The sequence below is a fragment of the Oculina patagonica genome, chromosome 7 (assembly GCF_052425735.1).
Source record: "Oculina patagonica isolate OP01 chromosome 7, crgOcupat, whole genome shotgun sequence".
NCBI classification, from domain to species: Eukaryota; Metazoa; Cnidaria; class Anthozoa; order Scleractinia; family Oculinidae; genus Oculina; species Oculina patagonica.
Genome location: NC_135764.1, coordinates 30277286 through 30304038, shown reverse-complemented (window position 1 = coordinate 30304038; position 26753 = coordinate 30277286). Strand labels below are relative to the sequence as shown.

Here is a 26753-nt window from a genome sequence, read left to right as displayed (position 1 = left end):
CTTCGTTCTCGCCACTTGGATCGTCGCGATGGCTACCATCTCCCCTTATATCTCTTCGCCTACAAACTTGTTAAATATCAAGGAGGGCTGGTGTGTGTCAGGCAGTGGAATGAAATCTTTGGAGACTCCTTGATTCATGCAAATTACTTGTTAGCAATATTTGTTGTATTCGTTTATGTCCCTTTAGTGTTGATAGCTATACTTTACATTATTATTTATTCAAAGCTGAAGTCACAGACGATTCCAGACGAGCAATCGGACAACGCGAGACAGCAACGCGTGAAAAGGGAACGAAATGTGCTGAAGATGGCCATTGCTATTGTGTTAGGCTTTGTAGTATGCTGGCTGCCCAGTTGTATCGGCTGGATTCTGTTTTACTTTGTATCGGACAGTGTCTTGTGGCTTCCAATATTTCTGGTTGGTTGCGAGGCTTATTTCTCGTGCAAATTGTGCTATAAATCCTTGCATCTGCTTTCTTTTCAGTGGAAATTTTCGCCAAAGTCTCAGGAATCTTTTTAAACGTTTTTGAGCATTTCAGAGGGTAATCAAGCCAGACCGAGTCAAATTTCACGAGTGGTTCGTTGGAAAAAAAAAAACCAAACAAAAAAACACAACTAATCACCAGTTTTGATACTAGGTCAAACGGCCAAAAGACATGTCATTGAGGAATGAAATTTAAGATGTTAGCAGCGGGTAATTAAAACGCAAAATGTAATTGTGATACACAAGCAAGTTAACACAAACAAAATTATTGCCTGACGTTTCGGCGACCTCATGACGCCATTATCAAGGGTTCAATGAAAAAAATTAAATTAAATGCGAGGTTCAAAGAGTTATAAATTTACATAGCGGTGGCTACACAAATACTTTAGCACGGATTGAATCCGTTTGCACATTCAAACTCGGTGTTAATTGCTTGATGTAAAGCATCTCGTTGACAAGACAATTGAATTTGTTCCTGCATTTCTTTAGTACTTTGAAACAACTGAGGAGGTCCTCAGGGACAGCACCCGCGTGGTCGTTGTCATAGTGCTTGCGTACAGAAGATGACGTGCTTTTATGGCCATCCATCCATTCATCCATTTAATTTAATTTTTTTCATTGAACCTTTGATAATGGCGTCATGAGGTCGCCGAAACGTCGGGCAATAATTTCGTTTATTATATAAACATCAGTGAAATACCAGAAAATCTTTCGCGCGAAAAAATCATATCTTCACACGTGAAAATAACTGATGTTTTATTATATGGCAAAGCCAGTCTTAGGCAAATCCGAGCGTTCTGATTGGTTCTTTCTTGGTCGGGATTTTGCCATACGGACCGTTTCTATGAAAACGGTCCAAGCCGTGTATTTTTCAGATTTTTTTCGAAAGCCGGCCAATTCAAATTTCCAACTAACCCTGCGAAAAGAAAACGTGTACTCTCATTCTTCGCAAAGAAACTACCGAACAGATTGATATTTTACAGAGCTTACAACGTGGACGAAGAAAACGAATATTCACCAAGCGAATTTCAACCGAATTATCTTAAAGATTGGGAAACTTCTGATGTGGAAACTTAAACAGGCATCACCGAAAGCCAGGAGGCCATATAGACGATTTTATAAACGAACGGAAAACTATAAACACAAATAAGAAGACGGCTACTGAAATGAAAGCTCTTCCCCGCTACATTGAAGGTACGTGAAAGTAATAGTATGACAAGCCTACCTGCTTCCGAGCTTGACCAACTTTCCGTCCAAATGAGTCCAAATTTTTCACGCAGCGAATTTTTTATAAACACACGAAGCAAAAAAAGGAGAAGAGTACGAGGAAACAGCAATTTCCAGTTTTCAGCGAAGCATACAGCGATACCTGAGAAGAAATATCCATTCAACCTACTCAACGACACTGAGTTTGAAAAATCGAGAAGAGTACTAGCTGCGAAGTGCCCGTCACTAGTTCACAAGTACGGCAAAGGAAAGAAGCCGCAAGCCGCTCAGGCGATTGATGAAGACGACGAAGTCGAAGATGCTCTTTCTGAAGCGGGAGAATTAAGTGACTCCAAACCAGTGGGCATTTCATAGAACTGTCTTGTGCTTTTTTTTTTTAAAAAAATTACCCTTACACTTCGGTTTACGAGCCAGAGACGAAAGCTGAAAGTTACGCTGGGGAGCTGAGACGTTCAACTTTAACGCAGAATGATGGCCAAGAAACCTCAGTTTGGTTAGCCGAGCGGCCTTCTGACTTTCAGTGATGCCTGTTCCAGTTTCTACATCAGAACTTTCCCGATCTTTAGAATAATAAAATCCGCTTGGTGAATATTCGTCTTCTTCAATTCGTCACGATCAATAAATTTGTTTTCAAACTCGTGGTAGCTTGTTCTTTTTGAGTTGCTCGCGTCATCATACTGCACTTTACGGAGGAAGCCCTTTGAATGCAAGTGACCGGAAGTGCTTTTTAACAGAAAAATAAACAAGCATGGCTCGAGTGCCATATAATAAACTACTTACTAACCTAGCTTGCTCGAGCCGTACTGGGGAATATTGGCCCTCGGTCGTTTTTGTACGGACCTCGCTGCGCTCCAGAGTTTCAGACTTCCGGTCCAAATTCAAAGGAAAAGTGAGCACTCATTAAGTCAGACCATTGTTAAACATCGCAAAACACAATAGCCTGACTTAATGAGTGCTCACTTTTCTTTTGAATTTGGACCAGAAGTCTGAAACTCTGGATCCGTGTATATTCCCCAGTATGGCCCTCGCGCTCGGTTAGTGAGAGGTTAATCTTCACATGTGACTGATATCGATTTCGAAACATTTTCTGACAAGTTTGCCCTGTTTCAATGCTGAATGAGCCAAAATACATCGATATTAAGTCGAAACATCTTCGGATCTTCCTCGGCAATCTTCGGCAATCTTCGGAAATTTTCGGAAAAGTTCGGAAAATGTTCGGAAACATTCGTACGACGTTCGGACAACATTTTGCAAATCTTCGGAAATCTTCGGAAAATGGTCGGAAATCTTCGGAAAATCGTCAAAAACATCGTAATTAGTAGGTTTATATAATAAACAGAATATTACATGGTTGCTTGGAGATATGAAATTTATCTTCTCGTGTTCAAATCGATATCCCACTCGTTCGCTGCGCTCACTCGTGAGATATCGATTTGAACACTCGAAGATATAGAGGATATTACATGGTTGCGCGGAGATATGAAATTTATCTTCGAGTATTCAAATCGATATCTCACGAGTGAGCGCAGCGAACGAGTGGGATATCGATTTGAACACGAGAAGATAAATTTCATATCTCCAAGCAACCATGTAATATTCTGTTTATTATATAAACCTACTAATTACGATGTTTTTGACGATTTTCCGAAGATTGCCGACCATTTTCCGAAGATTTCCAAAGATTTGCAAAATGTTGTCGGAAGGTCGTACGAATGTTTTCGAACATTTTCCGAAAATTTCCGAAGATATCCGAAGATTTCCGAGGAAGATCCGAAGATGTTTCGACTTAATATCGATTTACTTTGGCTTATTTAGCATTGAAACAGGGCAAAGTTGTCAGGAAATGTTTTGAAATCGATATCTTCACATGTGAAAATAACATGTTATTTTCACGTGTGAAGATATGATTTTTTCGTGCGAAAGATTTCCTGGTATTTCACTGATGTTTATATAATAAAAATTTCATATCTCCGCGCAACCATGTAATATCCTCTATTTGTGTTTACTTGCTTGTGTATCACTAAACACTGTTAATACGAAATATAATTGTGTAGTAAATTCTCGCAACTTGAGTTTGAACAAGGCAGAGAGGAGCACTTTTATGTGTAACTTTAAGCAGTTATATATGCAGACATGAATTGGAAGTCTCGTTGACCTGAAACTTGAAAATAATATTTATTTTAAACTGTTTTGTATTTGATGCAATTTACGCTTATCGTGTAAAACCGTTCTTTGGACACTGGATTTGCAAAAGTAGATTTCTTGAATTTATAGGCAGTTTTAGTCGTTTTAGTCAAACTGAAAGTTGTTAAAAAATATTTATTTCAAAACTTTAGTTTGTATGTGATCCAATGTACAATTGAGAAACTCTGCGGAACGGTTTTAAGCCGTTTCTTGGACACTGGCTATAAAATGACTTTGTAGTTATATTGCAAATCCCATTTGCAATTTTCTTTTACAGTAGAACCCCGGTAACTCGAACTCGGATAACTCCAACAACCCCGCTAACTCGAACTAACTTCAATTTCCCTTGGACCCATTTTCAGTCATTTTTACTCGGTTAACTCGAAAACCCCGTTAACTCGAATTGGTTTTCGTTTCCCTTCAGAGTTCGAGTTACCGGGGTTCAACTGTATTAGTAAACAATAAAATGCTCAAAATGACATCACAGTTTTAAGAAGTAAAATTTGATTTCCTTTTCATACATTCCGGCTTCTTACTTCCCCGTTTTGACAGTTTTGTCAGAACAAATTAAAAGCACTTCCCCCTTCTCTCCTTTACTCCGCACTTTCTCTTTTTTATTACGCAATTTTTCTCCTTGGTTATCTCAACAGTTTTTAAAATCCACATGTGGCTCATATTTTTTATTTTGAAACAAACTGCTGCATATATCAATCCGAGTATGAGCCTGATTCTGAAGACAGAATTCTAGGGTTTGTTTGGGCTCATATAATCACGTTTACCGTTTAAACAATCCTGCGGGAACTAGCTGCCGCGTCAACCACACCGACTCGTTTTAATGGTGCACCATGAAAATAATAGCAAATCGTTATTTGTTCAATACGACGTTTTCACGAGTAGCGTGTGTTCCCAAAATTAATAACTAAGCCGAGAAACACAGACGCAGAAAATTAACTAGGCGAAAAGTATTGCGCTTTGTTTTAGTCTTCCAAATTATTTGACGCATTTTAAAGATAGACAAATAGATAGGTAACCGTTTTAAGAACCGTAGTTTCTCTGTGAAATCTAGATACTTTTAAGTTTTATTTCTTGACAATCATTGTATCATGCTCAGTTTTTTAGAGAGTATAAAGTTTGCTAATCTACGAGCAAATGCGTTGACTTCAATTTATTGTAGCTACTCATGCCATTTTTGCTAATGTACGCCGAAGAGACAAAAACGAAAAGAAAGATCCTCCAATTTTCTCATTTGGTTCAAGCTTTGGAAGTTAAACAGTCATCTTTTGTAAGGTGGCTGTCTCCCGGGAGGGGAGACTCCCATGTGAAATTGAAGAAGTGATCGTCGTACCTTTTAGGGTTACAATTCTTGTTTTTACACCGCTGATGGTTTTTGAATTGAAAATGAACAGGACAATATGCTAACACAAACACATTTTCAGAAAGACTTGATACTTGTTAGGGGAAGAAATTGATGTGAGCCACAGCCACAAAATGGATTTCTCGTTCCTCTTAAGGCTGATTTACACGGTACAACTTTGTCGCATGCAGCTTTTTTGTAGCGCGCCTGCTTGCGACAGGAGAAAAATTGTGTACAATTCGCATCATTTAACATTGTATCTGGCTACGATTGTCGTCGAGTTTTAAACATGATTTAAAATCCTACAGCTTGTTTCGTGTTGCATGCTACAATCTTAAGCGAGTTGTGGGCTGATTTGGACGACGCGAATCGACGCGTTGTATGTATGGCGTGAACAGGTTTCATCCGATAGTTGTAGGCCAAAAGTTGTGCCGTCCAAATAAGACTTAGGTGTTTTTTCAAAATTTCCAGGGGGAGGGGGGGGGAGTCGATCGGTCGGCCGGAGGGCTAGAGTCCGGGGAGGAAGGGAGGGGGTAGGGAAAATGCTGATGATTAAATAAAAGAACATTAGTCGACAATAACCTTGCAGAGCTGGAAAGAACATTTATTCTGGTTTCTTCAGCAAATGCATTACATCTATTTTAAATCCCTCCAGTTAAGCCCCAAATCAAATGCTTTTTACTGCATCACAAAGATTTTTTTATCACCTTAAAAATTTATCAAGTAACAGCGTCAGATCCCCTTTAAATGTGTTTTTAGCTGATGTCGGCTGGCAGTGGTAATACCATAGGTACTCAGGCAAGGTAAAACGCCTCCACCTCGTCAGGATCAAATAAGTATGTCCCAGCCAGGTACATCTTATCGCTGCCTATAGCGCTTTTTACGTTATCTGGAATGTCGTAATATGAGCCGTCTGATAGCTGGGAAATAGAACTCACTCCGGTATAAGATTGAATCTCGGAATTCAACAGGGCGAGGTTGTACCCAAGACCAAAAAACGGACCAGCATCTTTAGTACTAGCAATCGCATGTTCTGGGTCCTTGATTACGCTCTTAAACGGTCGCACTCCTTCCTTGTTACGAAGGGAAAAAATGAACGCATTGGGAGTGGTACGCCAGTTCCACTCCCAGGAATCTGCCAGCTCTGTTAAAAAAAAAAAGAAACAAAACATGATCAAGTTGCGATCACTCATTCAAAAACCGCAATGGCCGGGCCCGAATAAACTTTTGAATTGACTTATCTAGTTTGGACTCAGGTTTCTTTCTTGCGTTAACAGCTCCGCCTTCTTCTTTTATTAATTCAATAATTCTCCAAAGGTGCAAGATGGTTTCTGGGATAGTCCAGGAAATGTTAAGGAAGGGAGGTGATGCGACCTTTCCTTGAAACATTTCCTGTTTTTAGACCAAATCCATATAATGCTCCCGTTTTTCAAGACATAAGTAGAATTTTGAACATAATGACAAATACACTCTTTTTATTTTAGAAGAAACAGTTTTATAAGAACGTTAAGGCTGAGATTTGCCCCAAAATTTAAGAAAATGTTTGGGCTAAAATAAGAACATCCTCAGGCTCAGCCAAATTTTACGCGTTCTTATAAAAAAAGAGTGTAATTACCCCAAGCAATGTCAGTGTATCCTCCAAACACGTAGTCTCCCACTTTGACTATGATGACAGTGTTATTCTTCTCATCACACTTGGAGTGGAAAACTGAGGAACCGTCAGACAAGTTAATATCGTCAGTGGAATGGCGGTAACACAGCTTCCAATTCTGTTTGTCTCGTACAGCAGGTGGGAGAAGCTTCTGTAATTCACTTTCATATGTCATGTTAACTGATAATATCTTGGAATCCATCTTCAATGAAGTTCCTGAGGCTAAAAATAAAATTTTTAGAGGATTTAATTTGCCCATGCATGGTTTTATGGCTGCTGAAACATTTTACGTTGTATTCTCTGTATTCTACTTAGTAGCACCTAAACAAACCTCTCATCAATTTGTAATACAGTGAAAACCCACAAATAAAAACCTAGATTTTCCATATTGGCGTTCAGTACTAAAAATTTAAGCTATTTATCGGTAGGTTCTTAAACAGGTTCTTATTTTTCTAAGAGGAAAAGGTGTTTGTTGTTGGTCGCACACTTATGGGGGTATTCGCCGAAAATTTGGGGAGAAGTTGTGCGGCTGGATTCCTTAAACCCTTACTCTATTATAGATCAAAATATACAGGTTTTCATACCTTTTTGAGGACCTGACCCAAAATTTAATACCCTATTTTAGACCTGTGGAAACTGCTGCGGTTTGCGTAAAACATTTAAGGGCTTCAAATTGCCGACGTTCATCAACAGCATTTCTCGAGTAACGAAGAATAATAAAAACGTAGCTTCTTCTAAAAGACCAGAGTGCAGAAAAATACCCTATTTCAGACATGAATGGCTAAAAACCCTGCACATACCAGACGCGCGGCACATACCAGATAGCTTATATAAGAGAGTGCAAAAAAGTGTAGGAAACCCTTGTGCAATGTTTGTGTTTTGTACTAGTGTCGTGTCGTCGGGAAATGCTCGACGCGTTTTACGACAGCCGGTGTCATAAATGCACCACGCGAACTTTTTGTACAGTGTGATATTTCAAAATTTATATTCTATCTACTTTAGTGCGTGGAGTGCATGACCTTTCATGGCTTACTTTCAGGGATTAAACTATGGTTATGAAGGGATAGGGGACATCCATTGTTTAAGTCCATTCTCATCCTTCGCTGTATCTATTTAGTTTTTTTTTTTCAATCTGCGTCTCAAGTCCCTCAACAGCTGCAGAATTTTACAATGTACAGGTTTTTCTTTTCCTAAACGTGTTTTGTACAGTTAACTTCTTATTTTATCTTGTGTGAATAGTTGTGTTGTAGGAGGCCAGGCAATATTGCTGGTTTTGTAGACAGAAATAGAAAATTTAACTCAAACGTAAATATTATATTATTAGGCGGTGTAATAACTTCCGCTAATGATATATATGCTGTAATTTATCAACTGAAAAGATCCTGGCAACAGGCAAGCAAATGTGGAGCATTTTCTTGGATAACACAGAGCTTTATTTCCTTACTTCCATATAGTCTAATTGATAGAAGATGTAAGAACTCACACATACCGCTATACAATTCCACTCTAAGACAATTCCAATTATGTTGTTTAGTTGGATGAAAGCGAACGTATCTTGCAGACATTGGCACTGACAATCTGTGTTTTTCAACTGTGTTGCTGCCACCTTGTCTGTGGAATTCCTTTCAATAAAAAAAAACGAGACGTAGTTATAAGAAGTATAAAAAGCTTATATACAGCACAACGTGTTGCTTGTTAGTGTTGTGGTCATCGATTTTTGGCATATGTAATCATCGCTACGCTGATTCTCGGAGACCCAGGGGCAGCAAGTCGGGACGACGGGATTTTCATACAAAAGTTGACAACAAGCTCGGGAGAGCCCCTGGGCACTTTCTCTTACCGAACCAGTTCCTGAAGCGTTCTTGCTCCTTTCTTTTGATTGGCCAGAAAAATAGTTTTTCTGGCCAATCAGCAAGGAGGACCAGCAGAGCGACATTGGCGTCTTCTTACACATTCGTTTTCCTCATTAACTCGTGGTAGTTGCTTGGCCCATTTAACGGATGATTTTTCATCTAGAGTCTCAGGAAAAAATACGCTTTACACGACTTCCACCTTCTACACTGTCCTTTGTGCGTCTTTTTACTCGCTAGTTGAGTAAGCAACAATTCCTTTTTTTCCCCCTCAATCGTTGAACGTCTTATGAAACATCAGTCCCACGCTGTGGGAATATTCGTTGCACGGGCCACGCATCGCTGACGAAGCAATGGGGGTTTTTGCTTAATTTGTTGTACATTAAAATATCAAAAACAACACTTTTAAACAGTGAAGTAACTAGAAGTCGTGTATCGCGCATAGCTATAAAAATTCATGATATCTTTGATAAGTCCGCCTTGAAAAATTATCAAAAAGTTATTTGTTTCCTTGCGCCATGCATGCTACAGTGTGTGATTTTCTAGACCTTGATGATTTTTTTCAGACTCTCCACCAAAAATCATCCGTTGAATGGGCCAAGCACCTACGACGAGTTAATAAGGAAAACAACTTTGTGTAAGAAGACGCCAGTGTCGCTCTGCTGGTCCTTCTTGCTGATTGGCCAGAAAATCATCCGTTGAATTCTCTATTTTCCAATTGCCCATAATGCACTTTGTCTGCCCCCAAAATTTTTGCATTAACTATTGTTTTGGAAATATGCAGTCCTCCCAAGAGAATTTGAAAACATGAGTTTATGCAAAATTTGAGGGGGGCAAAAAAAGTGTATTATGGGCAATTGGAAAATAGACCATAAGGGTAAGCAACTACTATGGACGAACGAGGAAAACAACTTTGTGTAAGAAGACGCGAGTGTCGCTTTGCTGATCCGTCTTGCTGATTGGCCAGAAAATCTACCTTTCTGGCCAATCAGAAGAAAGGAATTAGAACGTTTCAGGAACTGGTTCGGTAAGAGTAAGTGCCCAGGGGCTCTCCCGAGCTTGTTGTCAACTTTCACCCGAAAATCCCGTCGTTCCGACTTGCTGCCCCTGGGTCTCCAAAGACGCGCAGCACTCTGATTTTCTATTTATATAAAATTAATCTTGTGACCTGCATTAGCAATAAACCAGTGTGGAAGCTTAGCGGTTTACCCATGAGCTATAGGATAAGTGGTGTTCGTCTAAATATAAAGCCGTCTTCTTTCGTTGTTCGAATTAGTTTTCAACACATGGGTAACCAAGCTCTTGTTGAACCCAGAAGTCCTGGATGCTAAACTAATTTGCAATTGCAGTGCTCGTGCCCAATCCCCGAAACAAAAACCATCTCCTTTGGGGGTAGGTATGCCTACAGCTAAGCTAATTTGCATTTGATACTATATGCATAATACCATGGGTAGGAAAATAATCGCTTCGATCGTGTGAAGCTCGTAAGATCCAAAGGTGGCCCATCTCCTTATATGGAAGGTAATGGTGGCCCATCTGGGGGATCTCCAAAGGAGACCATTCAGTTACACAGGGAGTGGGATGTAGTGAACATTGGTTTACCCGGAGTAGTCGAAGTCTTGCTTAATTAAATGGTTGTATTTTGCAAGTATGAACTATTAACATCACCTTTGAAACAGATTGAAATAATACATGCTCGCTCGCTCTTACAACTTTTCTTTTTTTTTCCTGTCATAAACTAACGTTCCACTGTTGAGAGAAGTAGTGAGCGGAGAAAATATATTATTTCGGCTACATTCAGGAACAGTACTGGATTTTCCGATGTCAAAGTTGCACGCCGCATGTAAATAATTGCATCATATATACGAGTCGAAAACATAAAATCAAAGAACTGCTCTTGCAAGCTTCAATTCGTCAAAAATCCCTGCATAAAAACTAACTAACTTTATGTAGAAATATATCTAATTTATTTTATTTCAAAAACACAGCCGTAAAAGCCGATTTTTCGAAGCTTAAATATTCACAACAACAATTAGTGGAAATATTTGAATATTCATATTGGTAAGTTGTGACCACAGAAACAAACACATGCATAGAGTTGAACGCCTGTGCTTTCTCGTGCCTGCCGCACCGGTAAAAATGTCACTTGTTGCTTGTTTAGGCAACGTTAGACAACTTCAGTTAACTCCATAGCGAAATAAAATATCGACCACAACGCTATCCGAAATTATCATATCTTTTTCGTCGTTCAGCCGCCAACACCTCCAAAATAAACCAAAATTCATTTCCGGTTGCCAAACTTTTTGCATAACCGTCCATGTGGGGAAAGGCTCACGTTTGTCGCCTTTCTCAAACCTAACTAGACGATTGAAAGTGCTTATTGATCTTACGTGCTCAACACGAAATTGAGAAACAATACCCATCGTTGATTGGCCAAAAACCAAAGCTCCTGGCAACGGTAACAGTTTTTCCTACCCAGTGATATTATTTCGCCGTAACACCAATTCAAATGCAAATGAGTTTAGCATCCAGGACTTCTCGGTTCAACAAAAAGCTTGGTTACCCATGTGTTGTAAACTAATTCGAACAAAAAGAAAGTACAAAGACGATTTTAGTGGTTAGTTATTGGCTTTATATTTAGACGAACTCCACTTATCCTATAGCTCATGGTGTAACGTCTTACCACTTCCACGCCATTTGCATCCTTATAAGGTGTCCAGACGTTTCCATCCAATGAGTAAGACAGCTTGAAATCTGTGACAAAGTCATCGAAATTACTTTCTCCCTGGGAAGCAACAGCACACACTTGAAAAGTCGTGCCAAGATCAACCTGCAGCCAGTCGTCATTCCTGGCAGGTTCCTTGGCACACCAGCCATCTCCGTTAAGTCGACCGTAGGCGGGCTGGTACCCATCGTTATGGTGAAAAGAGGCTGTCATGTGTTGATCAGGAATTTTTGCTTGGTCAGATATTCCTACAGGATTCGCGAAGCAAACATCCGCAAGATCTGAAGGCAAACAGTTATTAATATAAAACTAGTTATAATCAGAGATTAGGGGAGTGCGTGCGACCCAAGATAGGTACCCAAGATAAGGTTAGCAAACGTATACCGAGTTTCGCGACTGTTTATATCGTCATACAAATTTGAAACGACCGCGTGTGCAACATAAAGCGCGCGTCCACTTGAAACTATCAGCGAAACAATCTCAATCCAAAAGCTCACGAGGCAGAACAGCAATTTTTTTTTACTACTGCTGAAGGGAGCACTGGCGAAATGTTTATTTTTCAGTACAACTCACGAGGTAAACTCGAAAACGCAAACCGAAGAAGATCGTTAGATCGATACAACTTCGTTCCCAGGGTCTCTCGCGACGAAACTGTGATGTCAATAATTAGTCAACCTGCCACGTACCAAGATACATAGAACGACACATGGAACGACTTTCGTTTGCGCGTTCACAGGACAACCGCGGGATAAACCACTGATCAACGTCGAACGCAAACTGATTGTTTAGAGCCTAGCGGCGCAGTATCGGCTGAATTGTATTGTTTTTGCGCGCGCTGTCTTTGCGGCTCAATGTCATTTTTGACGTTGTTGTGTCGCAATTAATTGCTTTCTAATGTCTTCTCACATGAGATCGAGGCCAACCTGCCAGTCTGAACATACATAGATAGACACATAGAACGACTTTCGCTTGCACGTTCACAGGACAACCGCAGGACAACAGGTCACCACAAGATTAGGATGCGTTCTCCTACCGTCGAACGCAAATACTGAAAAGTTAATGTCACTCAAATGCTACTGAAAATAATTTTGCGAACCTTCTTCCTTACCCCCTTTAACAATCAGCTACGTCTATTGCAACTGTTTTTAGTGATTTTGTTTTCGATAACCATTGGACAACGCTTAGGATGCAAATGTAGTTTAAGGCGGCCATGGTCCTATACACAAAATATGATTTTTTCTAAAACAGCTTTGCCCGAATATTTTACGTTGCATTCTCTCTATTCAACTTAGTAGCAGCTACACAAATCTCTCACCAATCTGTAAAACAGTAAAAACCCACAAATAAGAACCTAGATTTTCCATATTGGTGTTCAGTACTAAGAATTTAAGCTATTTAGGTTCATTTTCTAAGAGGAAAAGTTGTTTGCTGTTGGTCCTTCACCTAAGGGGGGGGGGGGGGGTACCTACCGAAAATTTGGGTAGGGATATGCAGCAGTATTCCTGACTCCCTTACCCTATTTCAGATCAAAATATACGTTTTTTCATACCTTTTTGAGGACCTGACCCAAAATTTTATACCCTATTTCAGACCTGTGGAATTTGCTGCGGCTTGCGTAAAACATTTAAGCGCTTCAAAATAGCCGACGTTCGTCAACAGCATTTCTGGAGTAACCAATAATAATTAAAACGTAGCTTCTTCTAAAAGACATAGTCGGTTCCAGACCAGAGGGCAGAAAAATCTCATATTTTAGACCAAACATGGTCAAAATCAATAAAAGTGACAATAGAAAGCAAGGGACCGCGGACGAAAATGCTGCTAGTGTACGTACTACGTAGGAGCTGGCGACAGCTCTAACCAGCCAAAAATAAAAATTCAGAGACAAGAACTGCAAGGCTGACACTACGTAGAAATGAATTGTCACTTTTAGTTTTATTTGGACCGTAGATCTTTTAGATCCGATATGCTGTAACATTTCATTGTTTTCATATGGTTTTGTCCATGTTTTCAGTGTAAGGATAGTTCTGTCTATTCTCACTTTCCTTATCGAGACAACGAGTCGGACATGATATTTCGAATTCTTGACCTATTGAGTAATAGTCACGCGGCTATGATCAATCGGCGGGTGATTGAATTTGAGCCCATCCGGATTGTCATTACCACGAGCACTTTATAGACAACTGTCTTTGCGCTGGTTGCTCTATTCTGTGCGGCATACACTCTGCTGAAGAGACCCAATCAGGTCGAAACAGCTGTCCAGAGTTTGCATTTTTGACTTTCAGTTTGGACTCTATCATGACGTTGTCCCGTTAAGTTTTTTTCATTTCTACGTAGTGTCAGCCTTGCAGTTCTTGTCTCTCAAAATCAATACCCTTTATCAGACCAAAATGGCTCATAAACCATAGCCTTTGGCGCTGCACATACCTATAAAGCTTATATACTAAGACATTGATTGCTGTTTTCCCATTGCGTATCACTTCAAAGCTTTCCTGTTAAGTATAATTGAAATATATTGAATTGTGTCTTATTTGTAAGCACCTTTTACCAGCGGGCAGATTTCATAATTTAAACAGACATCAATGTGGAATTAGAGCAAAATTCTGTACATATACGTTTTGGAAATGTCTCGAGATTTTAACCGTTCGGGTTTAAAAAAAATGGCTTTTGCATAAGAAACTTGATGTTTCTGGGTATAAGACCAGAGACATTTTACAACTCTGTAATGCCGTAAAAATTTTGCTTCGCCAAAAAAGTGTAGGAAACCCTTGTGCAATGTTTGTGTTTTGTACTAGTGTCGTGTCGTCGGAAATGCTCGACGCGTTTTACGACAGCCGGTGTCATAAATGCACCACGCGAACTCTTTGTACAGTGTGATATTTCAAAGTTTATATTCTATCTACTTTAGTGCGTAGAGTACATGATCTGTCATGACTTATCCAATACTTTTCCAAACATCCCTTCACGTCATTAAAATTTACCTTTGTTCTCTTTGTTCGTATCTGCCATCGCTTTCACGACAGTCAACAAAATGACTAGGAAAATAATTTCCTTGATACGCATCTTGGTTTTCTTATGGATCACAAAGTTGGCTGGCTGAGCTGGAATCAAGAAAAACAACAAGTGAAAGTTTCATTTTAATTTGTTAAGGAAAGACATAATTGTCCAGATTTTATTTTAGATCATGTTTACGTGTCCAGCAAAATAAATGCAACAACTAAAAGTGTAGATATCTCATCACCATTATCATGTCATTTGTTTCTAATGAGAACGTCTAATTCTTAAGCTCAGTCAGCTGGCACTTGACTTCATTCCTTTTTTCGACGTTGGTAGAATAGGGGTTATGTGGACAAAATTTGGAACCACATATTTGTAAACTCTAAAGGGACTTTTTTAATTTCTCAAGGGACTGTTTTAATTTCTCAAGGGATTACTTTCCGCTGTGGGTGATCACTTGCGATCTCGTGGAAAAAACGTGACTTGTCACATTTACAAACGTTATATAACAATTTTAAAAGTGACATGTCAGCTTTCTTATCTCAACGCACGTGTGTCTTAATTTAACAATACACTGATCAATACACAACCTTCATTATCAACCTACAGTTTTGGATGCTTGTGTAATAAAATTTCTCAACTGAAGTAGAGTTGTTGTGAATTCTGCATGTTTTTACGATAGCAGATCTGTCTTGTAGAAAGGTTGGATTGTAGTAATATTAATATCGGACACAACCTCGTGAACGCTCGTCTTTTGCGTGACAAGCGCACACCTACTTAAGGGCTTGATGTGGAACCGAGACAACTGTCCAGTACCCTGGTTCGAACTTACTCAATATTACGGCAACCCTTTATTCCGACCGAAAAAAAGCTCAGTCACTTTCAAATGCGACCAAACGTCAACGGTTATTTCTGTAAAACTTTACCCGTTAATGTATATATTAACAGAGAAAAGAAATATTAATTAAAAAGGTAATGGAATGTTTCGATTGCAAACTCCGTAATTTGTACTTGCCATCGCCTAACTGCAAAGATTCTTTAAACTACTAAGTGAAAAGGTTGTACTTAAAGTAGGAAATTGGCAATGAGTCAAAAGGTTGAAATTCGGTGTTTCCCTTGAGAAATAATTCCATATTAAGTTTCCATTTTCTGTTCTGATGGCCATCGTGGAATACCGTATTTACTCCAATAAGCGCCCCCCCCGAATAAGCGCCGCCCTCGAATAAGCGCCGCATCTGGGACAAAAACGTTTATAAGCGCCGCCCCCGAATAAGCGCCGCAGTCCTGATGCGGCGCTTATTTGAGAAATTCCGTTAAACGAAAAACACCACTACAAAACCACTCTAAAACAATGTTGGACACTTCTTTCCATAAAAAGCGATGTTTTGAAGTTTAAAGTGATTGTTTTACCGCTCGCCCATTTGTTTTCTATCCAACATTCTTACAATACGCAGTTCTGTAAATATTGTGAAGGGAGCAAACTTTGCCAGGACAGCTAGCGCTACTTCTCTCTTCAACAAGAGACGAATACTGACACTCAAAATACGCTATTTTCGATAACTTCAAAATATTATATTCTTTGTAGCGTCCAAATTTTAAATAAGCGCCGCACTTAAGTTAAACCAACTAGACAGTCATTGGTTGCCAAATAAAGTCGCTTCATGAATCGATGGATAGAATTAACCGAACTGTAAAAGGTTTAGAGAGCGAGTTTAACCGATTAAAACAAGAGGTTACCGACGCGGCTCAGGAAACAAATAGCCTCAAAGACAGCGTCAAATTCCTTAATGACGAGGTTGAAGATGGGAAAATGAAACTCCAAGATTCTGACGAAAACACGCAGTTAGAATTGGAGAAATTACGCCTGCAACTACTAGATTACGAAATTTATGACCGTCGCGAAAACCTACGATTCTACGGCATTCCCGAGAGCGATGCGGACGAATCCACAGAAGATATCCTTATGGACTTCCTCGAGAGGAATCTAAACATGGAAAACGCTCGATCCATCGAATTTCAACGCGTACATCGCATTGGGAAAAAGTCCATGTCCAACGAAAGCAAGCCGCGTGTCATAATAGCGCGTTTTCTACGCTTTAAAGATCGCGAAGCTGTCTTCGCTCGCCGACGCCACATTGATAAGGAGTCAGGTTATGGTATCGGTCCGGATTTCCCAAAAAAAGTCTTCGACATGAGAAGGAAGCTAACCCCCCAAATGGAAGTAGCCCGATCACAGGGGAAGAGAGCCGCTTTCAGCAGATCTGAACCATACAAACTTGTTATAGACGGTAAAGAAATAATGTAGACTCTACATATATCTAAATTCCATTACCTATGCGCGGTATTTAGTTATATTTACTCATATGAAGCAGGATCATTACGAATGAACGCGACAGGGTTGGCTATGGAGTCAGGAAAAGGTTAGTGTAGCTTTTTCCCCTTTTCCTCAGGCTTTTGACTCGACACTTACAGTAGCTTTTTTTTCTGTTTATTTACCGTATTCGATACGCGCACTTTAAATGATTATTGTTGTTTCTCATAGAAGCGTTAGGAGCTCGCAAATTTGCATATTCTTTGCTTGTAACAATTAGGTGACACTTGGTCTCATTCACTCGTAGCATTCAACAGTCTTTTTCACACTGGCTACGTTTTTATTTTTTTCTTTTATGTTTCGTTTCGTGTGTGTTATTATGTCGACAGAACCACCGACCAATCAGAAACAAGGTATTAACGGGGTGTCACAAGCATGTCTTACTGTAATTAACAACCAGTATCGTGATAAAGGAAAACAATGCAAATAACCTACAATTAAAAGCTCTCTCTCTCAATGTCCGTGGCATTCGCACTTTCGCAAAGAGAAAAGGAATTTTCAATTGGCTGACTAAACAAAATGCAGATATTTGCTTTCTTCAAGAGACATATAGTACCAAAGATATAGAAAATCAATGGAAATCGCAATGGCGCGGTGATTTCTTCTTCGCTCACGGCTCTCCTCATGGTCGTGGGGTCGCCATACTCATACGGAATACGCTTGATTTCGAACTTAAATCAGTTAAGTCGGACGAGGAAGGAAGATTTCTTCTTTTGGAGGTCATTATTCAAGACGTTCCTTTTTTGTTGTTAAATATATACGCACCAAATACGACAACTCAGCAATCTCAATTTTTTGAAAAACTATCCGATCTTATCAACGAAGAGGATCACTTCAAAGAATGCAAAATTTTACTCGGTGGAGATTTCAACGTGACTCTAAATCCCTCTCTCGACGGCTTAGGTGGGAATCCGACTCTTAAAGAGTCCGTTAAACGTTTAGATGACACGCTATTGGAGAATGAGTTGACTGATATTTGGCGAATTCGAAACCCCGCTCGTAGGAGTTTTACTTGGAGACAAAAATCTCCCTTTATCCAAAGACGACTAGACTACTGGTTCATCAGTGACCAATTGCAAGATGACGTAGCCACAGTCGACATTGTGCCTGCTATTAAAACCGACCACTCAGCGGTCGTTCTTGTAATAGATAGCATAGGCGAACAAAAACACGGCCCGTCCTTTTGGAAACTAAATAATAGCCTTCTAGAGGACAATAAATATGTCCTTATGATGCATGAAAAGTTTCGAGAATGGAAGGCGGAAATTGAGTTCTGCAACGACCCGAGAATAGTGTGGGATTGGATTAAACACAAGGCTCGCCAAGAAACTATCTCTTTTAGTAAGCAAAGAGCTCGCCAGAGAAGAGACACCATAAAAATAATTGAGACCAAATTAAGGAAATGCGATGAAGCAGTAGCTGCGTCTCCAACAAGAGAAAATATTGAGAATTTAGAAAGGGTAAAATTGGAATACGAAAACGAATACAATTACATCATAACAGGCTCAATTATTCGTTCACGTGCCACATGGTACGAGAAAGGTGAAAGGAATACAAAGTATTTCTTGAACCTAGAAAACAATAAAAAGAAAAAGAGCTCTGTAAGAAAGCTGTTACGGAAAAATGGAAAAGAGACCACAGACCCCAACACAATTGCGGACGAAATTTTTTCTTTCTATTCTGACCTATATGCTGAAAAAGCTGACGATACTGTCGACCTGTCGACATGCCCTTTCCTAAACTCTGCGTACATTCCCAAATTATCACCGGAAATGCGCGACACGTGCGAGGGCGAACTAACGTATGCCGAGTGTTTTAATGTTCTCTCCTCTTTTAAAAACAACAAAACGCCAGGAAACGATGGTTTGTCTGTGGAATTTTATAAAGTGTTTTGGCCTGAAATCGGGCGGAACTTGGTGGATTCCCTAAACTTTTCCTACCGTCATGGTGAACTCTCTACAACTCAGAAAGAAGCTGTAATCACTCTTATTGAGAAGAAAAACCGAGATAGGAGGCTGATTAAGAACTGGAGGCCAATCTCCTTAGTGAACGTCGACGTCAAGATCGGCTCAAAGGCGATCTCTAAAAGACTGGAGAAAGTCCTCCCCCACATTATTCACTATGATCAAAACGCATTCGTCAAGGGTCGGACTATTTTCGATGCAGTCCGTACTATCAATGATGTTATTGATTTCACAAAACTAAAAAGCTACAGAGGTATTCTGACTGCTATAGACTTTGAAAAAGCTTTTGATTCGCTTAATTGGGACTTTCTTTTAAAATCTTTAGAAACCTTTGGCTTCGGAAAATCTTTTATTGCCTGGATAAAAACATTTTATAATAACACATCAAGTTGTGTAATCAATAACGGTTTTGTCACTTCCTCCTTTCAACTCAAGCGGGGTGTTCGCCAGGGAGACCCACTTTCCCCATTTCTTTTTATTATCGCTCTTGAGACCTTGGCAGTCAACATCCGCAATAATAAACAGATAAAGGGTATATCCGTCGATGAAAACGAATTAAAACTAACAATTTTTGCGGACGATATGACATCGTTTGTTCGTGACAGAGCCTCTTTCTTTGTTCTCATGAACACTGTCAAGCTTTTCGGCAGATACGCTGGTTTAAAAATGAACCACGAAAAAACTGAAATCCTTCCACTAGGTAATATGGTGCTACACCCCCAGGATTTCGGTGTGGAAGAGATTAAAGACGTTGTTAAGATTCTCGGTGTCTGTTTTACTAACGACCACCTATTGTTTGATAAAAGAAACTTCGAGTCAATTGGAAAAAGTGTCAAAGAATTTCTGCAAGGTTGGAGTTGGAGAGGCCTCACAATTATCAGCAGAATACAAGTAATCAAATCGTTCGTTATTCCAAAAATCCTATACCGCGCAGCTTTGGTTTCTTGTAAAAAAGATTTCATTAAAAAACTAAATTCGCTCATCTACTCGTTCGTATGGAAAGGTAAAGATAAAATAAAACGAACGGCGCTTATTAATCCAGTTGAGAAAGGAGGTCTAAACATGCCTGATATCGGGTCAATGATCTCTGCACAGAGAATAATATGTATAAAAAGATATTTAGATCCGTACACCGCAGGCTGGAAATTTTTTTTAGATACGTATCTTAAAAGGGTGGGAGGCAAATTCCTATTTCATTGCAATTTTGACTTTGAAAGGCTATCGGTGGTTACTCCGATCTTCTATAAGGAATGTCTAATCCTATGGTCCTCTATGAATAAAACAGATCCCTCTACACTGGAAGAAATTTCTAATGAAGTAATATGGAACAACAAGTACATCTGTATTGAAGGTAAATCTGTCTTCAGCGCCAAAATACGTGAACATGGTTTATATAAAGTTGGCGAGCTCTACGACTGTGCGGGGGAGCTTGTGTTTAAAAAAGAACCTTTGCGATCGGCTCTTTCACCCATAGACACTTTCTTACTGTTCAGTATATACAAGGCTCTTCCATTACATTGGCGAAATACTTTATACGCAAACAGAGATCTTATACCTTTTTACACACATCCACTAAATCTCTCCACTTTTCATATCAAAATTAACAACGAAGAAAACGAAGTAGAAAAATTGCAATCAAAATCTTTGTATAGCAGCCTGATCTCTAAAATTGTACGTGCGCCCGCTGCCATAAAGAAATACGAAGATCTTTTTAATACCGAGTCTTTTCAATTAAACTGGAAAGACATATTCCTTTTACCATTCCAAGTAACCTTGAGTACAAAACTACGCGAATTTCAGTACAAAATATTAAATAGGATTCTCTACACAAACAAGTCGCTTCATAAATTCAAAATAGTCGACTCCCCATTATGTTACCTATGTAAAGCGGACATAGAAACTATAGAACACTTCTTTTTCTATTGTCCACGAGTTAGGATGTTCTGGAATGAAGTTGTGAACTTGTTTAGAGACCAATTAAAAGTCTCTAAGGACTTCGAGATCACAGATGTTTTATTTGGAATAAGTAATAAAGAAACCCACAGTTCTTTGATGAACTATATCATTCTTGAAGGCAAATATCTCCTGTATCTTTTCAAATTAAATGACAAATTTTTATCACCAAGACTTTTATTAGAACGTATTAAGAATACTTACAAACTGGAACGTTTCATTGCGAGAGAGAACAATAATCTAAATTACCATTATACGAAGTGGGAGCCTCTGCTCCCTCTATTATCACCTTAGGTTTAATGTCTAATTAAATCCTTTTTAATTGTCACCCTTTCTTTTTCTTTTTCTTATTCTTATTGTAGTAAATTAACCAAAAATTACCTGTATCTGTACCCGCTGTCGGAGGCAGTTTGTTTGTTTTTGTTTTTGTTTTTTTTGTTTTTATTTGGTCCTTTCAATTTGTTGTCGATTCCCTTCGACAATACAATGCACAACGTTTGGCAGTGTCCTTTCATAATTATGTATTGTGAACATTTCAACGTGGCGCAGTTATAATTTTATCTAAAATATACTTTTAAACAATTACCACATTGACAGCCGACTATTAAAAGAAAACGTTAAAAGCTTTCACGTACTGATTTAGTGTCCCCAATAGTGCCGCGAAAGGAAAATATAAACGACATTTATGAAAGTTTAAATTTTAATTTAAAAATGCACCACTTTATGAAAGGTTTCTCGGGCCACGAGAAACCACAAACCAAACCACAAAACCAAACCACGAAATGAACTTTCGATATATCGGTTTGGTAAGTACATCTTTGTTTATAAAGACTGGAATATAAGCCATCGAAAGTATTTTTTGCGTCCATGCTGCCTTCAATGCATCGTGTGTGACCGCGTTGGCATATAAAAAGAAGGCTTTTAATGTCGTCGTTATCAGTTAAAATCTATCAATCTCTTTACGGCAAAAATATTAAGTTTCAAATCCAAAGTTTTGTCGAAGGAGATATTTTACGAGTATATTCGTAGGGATCTTAAATTCAGATAAAACATTTGGTCGTTCGGAACAAAAAATGGCGATAAAAACAGACTGCTTGGGACAGCATAACATAACATATGACCCGTACGGGAGTCCTGTATGAGGGCAGTACGCATTTGCGCGCGGGGCCGCATAAAACCTATATATTATATATTATATTATATACACAGTATTCGACCACCGAAAAAAGGGACATTGTAAAGCGATGAAGTGATGGTTCGTGTTTGGACGACCTAGGCATCTTGTGAATATGGATCTCGCGTACCTCGCACAATACTAGCCTTCATAGCAAGTCAAGAGAAGCGGGGATGATTTCCACAATATTTTATTGCCTATTGTGCCTTCAATCCAAAATTCTCTTTTTTAAAATGAGGCAACTTTGCTTCCCAAGACACGTCCAAAATTACTGAAATAACCAACTTGGAAATATTGATGCGTTTTCAAAGGGTTCCTTTCCTTTACATAAATTACGCGCGCGTCCGCAAAATAGCACCAAGTATTCTAAATCGTCTGCTGCGCAGCCAACAAAATACCTCCTTTAATCGAGCCTTCCCTTCTGTATACAAATCAAAGTGGCTTTGTCACCAGATAGATGTCCAAGAGAATCATAACTATCTCTATCACAATAGTTTTGAGACTTTTATTACACGAGCAGACAACTCAAGGATAAAGTGACTATGAATCCGCATGATCCACAAACAGTAACAGTTAGTGATAGAAAAAAATATTTGAACATAGGCTAATTGGGAGAGAAGGGAAAATTTTAACTACAAGAATCGATTAACCATACATGTATATTTAAAAAAACAGTATAAAAATATCAACAATGAATTTAACTTTCGTTGAAGCTTTTTTCGGAATGCTAGCGTTTTTGTTTGACAAACAGGGTTCAAGAGGAACAGATAGGGGTAAAATTGAAAAAGTCGACAAGCCTACAACTGGTCATCCTTTCTGCATGTATCTTACCTGATAAATCATCAAGCGAAAAAAAAATACCCTGGTATCCTCACTAACAGACTCCAAGAGGAAGAAATTCTAGTACGAAACATTTTTAATTGAATTTGAAGATAAACCACTTTATTGTCAAATTAAGTTTCCCTGCGGCTCGCCTGTGCGGAGTGAAATATGTTTCGCAACCTTATCCATATCAACGAAATGGAAGAGTAATTTCAGTGAGAATTTTCCTCGTGTACTCATTTGGCATAATCCACAAAAAAGCGAGAAACTTTATAACGTTGCTGTTAAAAATGCAAACTAGCTTCAAATATGACTCACCGCAATGTGGGTTTCTTGTTTAGTTTTCCTCCTTCTTCTTAGCCTTCGTTACTGGTTAGCTCACTGTAGCAAACTGAATGTGATCGGTGGCTTTCTGTGCTTTACGAGGTTGTAATTAGAAACGATAAGATGTAAAATTGACATCTATCAAGTAGGAAAATTGTGTTTAAGTGCTGCTTACAACTATCAAGACTTGCTGGCGCCAGCAGAACCTGGAGACAAAGCATGCCCAGTTGCATCATCTTCTAATGTGAATTTTCGCCAAGTCAAAATAGAGCAAATTTTCAATTGTAATGTAAACGTCAACAAAAGTAGAAACAGCTTGAGAGTGTACATGCTATTAAACAATAATTTCTTAGAACTTCTTTAGGGTTAATGCAGTAAAAATGACGCCGAATTTGTAATTTTAAAAAAGACACGACAAAGACTGCGAGAAAGGGATGACGAAGCAGGTTTGTTATTTGTTACTTGGGAGATGATTGTTCAAGATCAGAATTGCTTTTGTCGACATTTTATCAGTTTAAAGAGCACAAAACGTGACCATTTAAAAGCACTTAGTAAATGAGAAAAACAGTTAATGTCAGCTAAATGGACGTTTCAAGCAAAACTTTCTGTAACAGGCGAAACGCTTTATCGAAATGGCTTCTATATGGCCTAATTGCATGTTCACTTTTACAAATACTTCACCAAAAAGACGTTAATTTGTATCGAAATTATTCTCATATAGCACGCGCCAATTGTTTAGCCATTACAAGTCACGAAAGGAAAGACGGTCGATATTTTTTATCTGACGAATTTGAGTTCTAACTAGAAACAATAAATTGGCTGTTTGAAGAAAGTACTTTTTAGAAACTGTGAAGATTTTAGTCATGATGGAAATCACACTGAATTTTTGGTCACTAAAGTTATTGGTTTTCAGTGAAATACTGTGGAGACTCCCGTTAGCGAAGCAAAAGAAAGAATGAAAAATAAAAAACAAAAAATGTATGTACATAGGAAGCAAAACAAAAAAAGTGTCTGTAACTGACAAATAGTCAGTGGAAATGTTTGATCACTGAAGTGATTTTATCAAATAAGAAAAACATTACACGTGTAAAAACGCACCCATTGATCTAGGGCTATCTTATATGACCTAATTGCATGTTCACTTTTACAAGTACATTACGAATACTTTACCAAAAAGACGTTAATGTGTATCGAAATTATTTTCATATAGCACGCGCCAATTGTTTAGCCATTACAAGTCACGAAAGGAAAGGCGGTCGATATTTTTTATCTGACGAATTTGAGTTCTAACTAGAAACAATAAATTGGCTGTTTGAAGAAAGTACTTTTTAGAAACTGTGAAGATTTTAGTCATGATGAAAATCACACTGAATTTTCGGTACATAGAAAGCAAAACAAAAAAGTGTCTGTAACTGACAAATAGTCAGTGGAAATGTTTGATCACTGAAGTGATTTTATAAAATAACAAAAACATTACGCGTGTAAAAACGCACCCATTGATCTAGAGCTATCTTTTCTTATAGTGGTCGTAATTATTGAACGAAATAATATGAAATCGGAAGCTAAAATGGCATTAAAGTATATATTACATATATCCAGTTTTGCCGGCGCCCGCAAAAGTGGCAAGTTACTGGAGCTTGCAAAGCGCACACTACACCTTGCTAATGCAGAAGTAAAAGTACCTTCCTATCATCGCGACTGTTTAATTTGTCTTTTACAGTACCGATGATGGGAAAAAATACTGTATACTAGGACTGGCCCTTACTGATTAAAGGAGAAATCGGGACGAGCACGACTGAAAATTACGGCCTCGTCCAATTTTGGCTGCCTCGGAATTTTTTTCATCAAATTATTTCCAAATTGGACAGCATGTAGTCCAATTACGTATACAAATAACCAGCTTGCTAAAAGCAAGTACAGTGATGCATTTTACAAATGTTTATATATCAAAACAACAACTGCCGACTTCAATTCATGACAAAAGTCAGTTGCCATATTGGTTTCAGTAAAATAATTCTCTATTTTGTGAAAATTTTCCATCAAGTGATTTTATCAAATAGCAACACATCGTAACCTGCGAAGCAAATTGAAATATTCCCTTTTACACGTGCAAAAACGCACCCATTGATCAAGGGCTATCTTCGCTTGTAGTGGTCGTAATTATTTAACGAAATAATATGAAATCGGCAGCTAATATGGCATTAAAGTGATGTGGAAGGCTAGTTACCAACATCCAGTTTTGCGGGCGCTTGCAGAGCTTCTTTATATTTACTAATGTAAAATATTCGCTCAGTTAAAAACAAAACCTACAAATTTTAACTCATTATACAAACCTCAACAAAAAAGCAACAGCCAGAGAGAGTATATTGTGTGTATGTGTATGGAAAATATCGCTCATAGTTAAAAATATTAAACAAGGACGACAAAGACCACGAACTAGGGATTACGAAGCGGACGTAATTTTTGAGTCTACGAAGAAGGCTAAACCAAATGCGAACTTACTAGTAAATTTAGCTCCCTGAACATTCCCTGAAGCCATTTGAAGTTGTTTTAAGTAGAAAAGGTACAAAGGAGAAACGAGCCAGATCGAGTGAGTTCAACCGGCGATACATTCTAACAAGATGGCCGCCATTATGAAGAACTTTTAGCTCTCTACAAAACACTTGAACAAAAAAAAAAACGTTGAGAAAAGTGGGGAAATTGCAAGCCTATAAAGAAGCCCTCCTCTTGGAAGCAAGAGATAATTTAAAAACTCTCAACGATAAAGTAGTGGAAAGGACCATATTAGACAAGAGAGCAGTTGACCCGTCAAAGCATTTAAAGCCGGAGAGTGAACCTGCTTTTCTTCAAAATTAACGGAAAAAGACGAGAATTGCCACCAGCTTGTAAAAGATGTATTGACAAACGGTCTCAATTTTGAAGAAGAGTATGTTAAAAACATTTCATTCTGTAGACTGAGCCATCGGCTGGGAAAGAAACGTCCAAACGCTAATAACCAGCCAAGACCAATACATACATACATAAAAAGAGAATTAAAAATATATGAAGTCAGAATCCTTGGAATTAATCAAGCAGGCCTCTCTCTCAAACTGGATTAGGTCTATAGATCTAGAGACACGTTTAAGACTTGCTTTGAAAAGCTGTAAGGAGGCAGCGTTTCTGATGTTTCTCGGGATTGAGTTCCATACAATAGGTCCCCGATATCTCACGCTGTTTCTTCCAAGTAAACTACTGTAACGTATTAGAGAAAAGTCATTAGAGCGCCTTAATTGTAATAGTCGGAAGGTTTACCTGCCGGGCCGACAGAGATCATGTTTGGCGCCAGCGCCGTCATCTGGGATGATCCGACATCAGGATGGCAGAAGACCTTTCCTTCCACGTCCGCGAAATTCGAAATTCTTATCCCAGCATTGAAGAAGGCTAAAACGGTCCCCAGTGTCAAAGCATGTATTGTTGGCGACAAGCTCGTAGTCATCGGCCGGAGTTATACCTTTAACAAAGTTCCCAAGAAATGGAGAGACGATCAAGTCCAACTGCAGGAAGTCCTAGCTCAAGAAAGCCAAGATCTTGACGATCCAACCTCGCTCGAAATTGAACCATAAAATAAATTACTATATTTAGACCTCATCTCAAGAAACGCCATAAATCACATAGAACGTTTTCCTACAATTCAGTTA

General features: G+C 38.8%; 1 protein-coding gene and 1 pseudogene across 1 annotated transcript; one reads left to right on the top strand and one right to left on the bottom strand.

Annotated features, from left to right (window-relative positions):
• The first annotated feature begins 1649 nt into the window (after positions 1-1649).
• Positions 1650-26753, top strand: part of LOC144659374 (uncharacterized) — a 27709-nt pseudogene continuing 2605 nt past the window's right edge.
• On the bottom strand, positions 5849-23134 carry LOC144659719 (venom prothrombin activator pseutarin-C non-catalytic subunit-like). Its single transcript, XM_078520214.1, has 6 exons — positions 23071-23134; positions 14453-14572; positions 11433-11755; positions 8389-8521; positions 6864-7121; positions 5849-6392 (listed from the first exon to the last, which is right to left on the bottom strand). The coding sequence occupies exons 2-6, from the start codon at positions 14532-14534 to the stop codon at positions 6043-6045; spliced, it is 1146 nt and encodes a 381-aa protein (XP_078376340.1). The 5' UTR covers positions 14535-14572; positions 23071-23134; the 3' UTR covers positions 5849-6042.

Excerpts from the sequence above, each read along its gene's own strand:
- LOC144659719 (XM_078520214.1), bottom strand. The coding sequence starts at position 14,534 with ATGCGTATCAAGGAAATTATTTTCCTAGTCATTTTGTTGACTGTCGTG. Across the intron at positions 11,756-14,452 it reads TACGAACAAAGAGAACAAAG|ATCTTGCGGATGTTTGCTTC; the intron begins GTAAATTTTAAT and ends GTTTGCCTTCAG. Across the intron at positions 6,393-6,863 it reads ATACACTGACATTGCTTGGG|AGCTGGCAGATTCCTGGGAG; the intron begins GTAATTACACTC and ends TTTTTTTAACAG.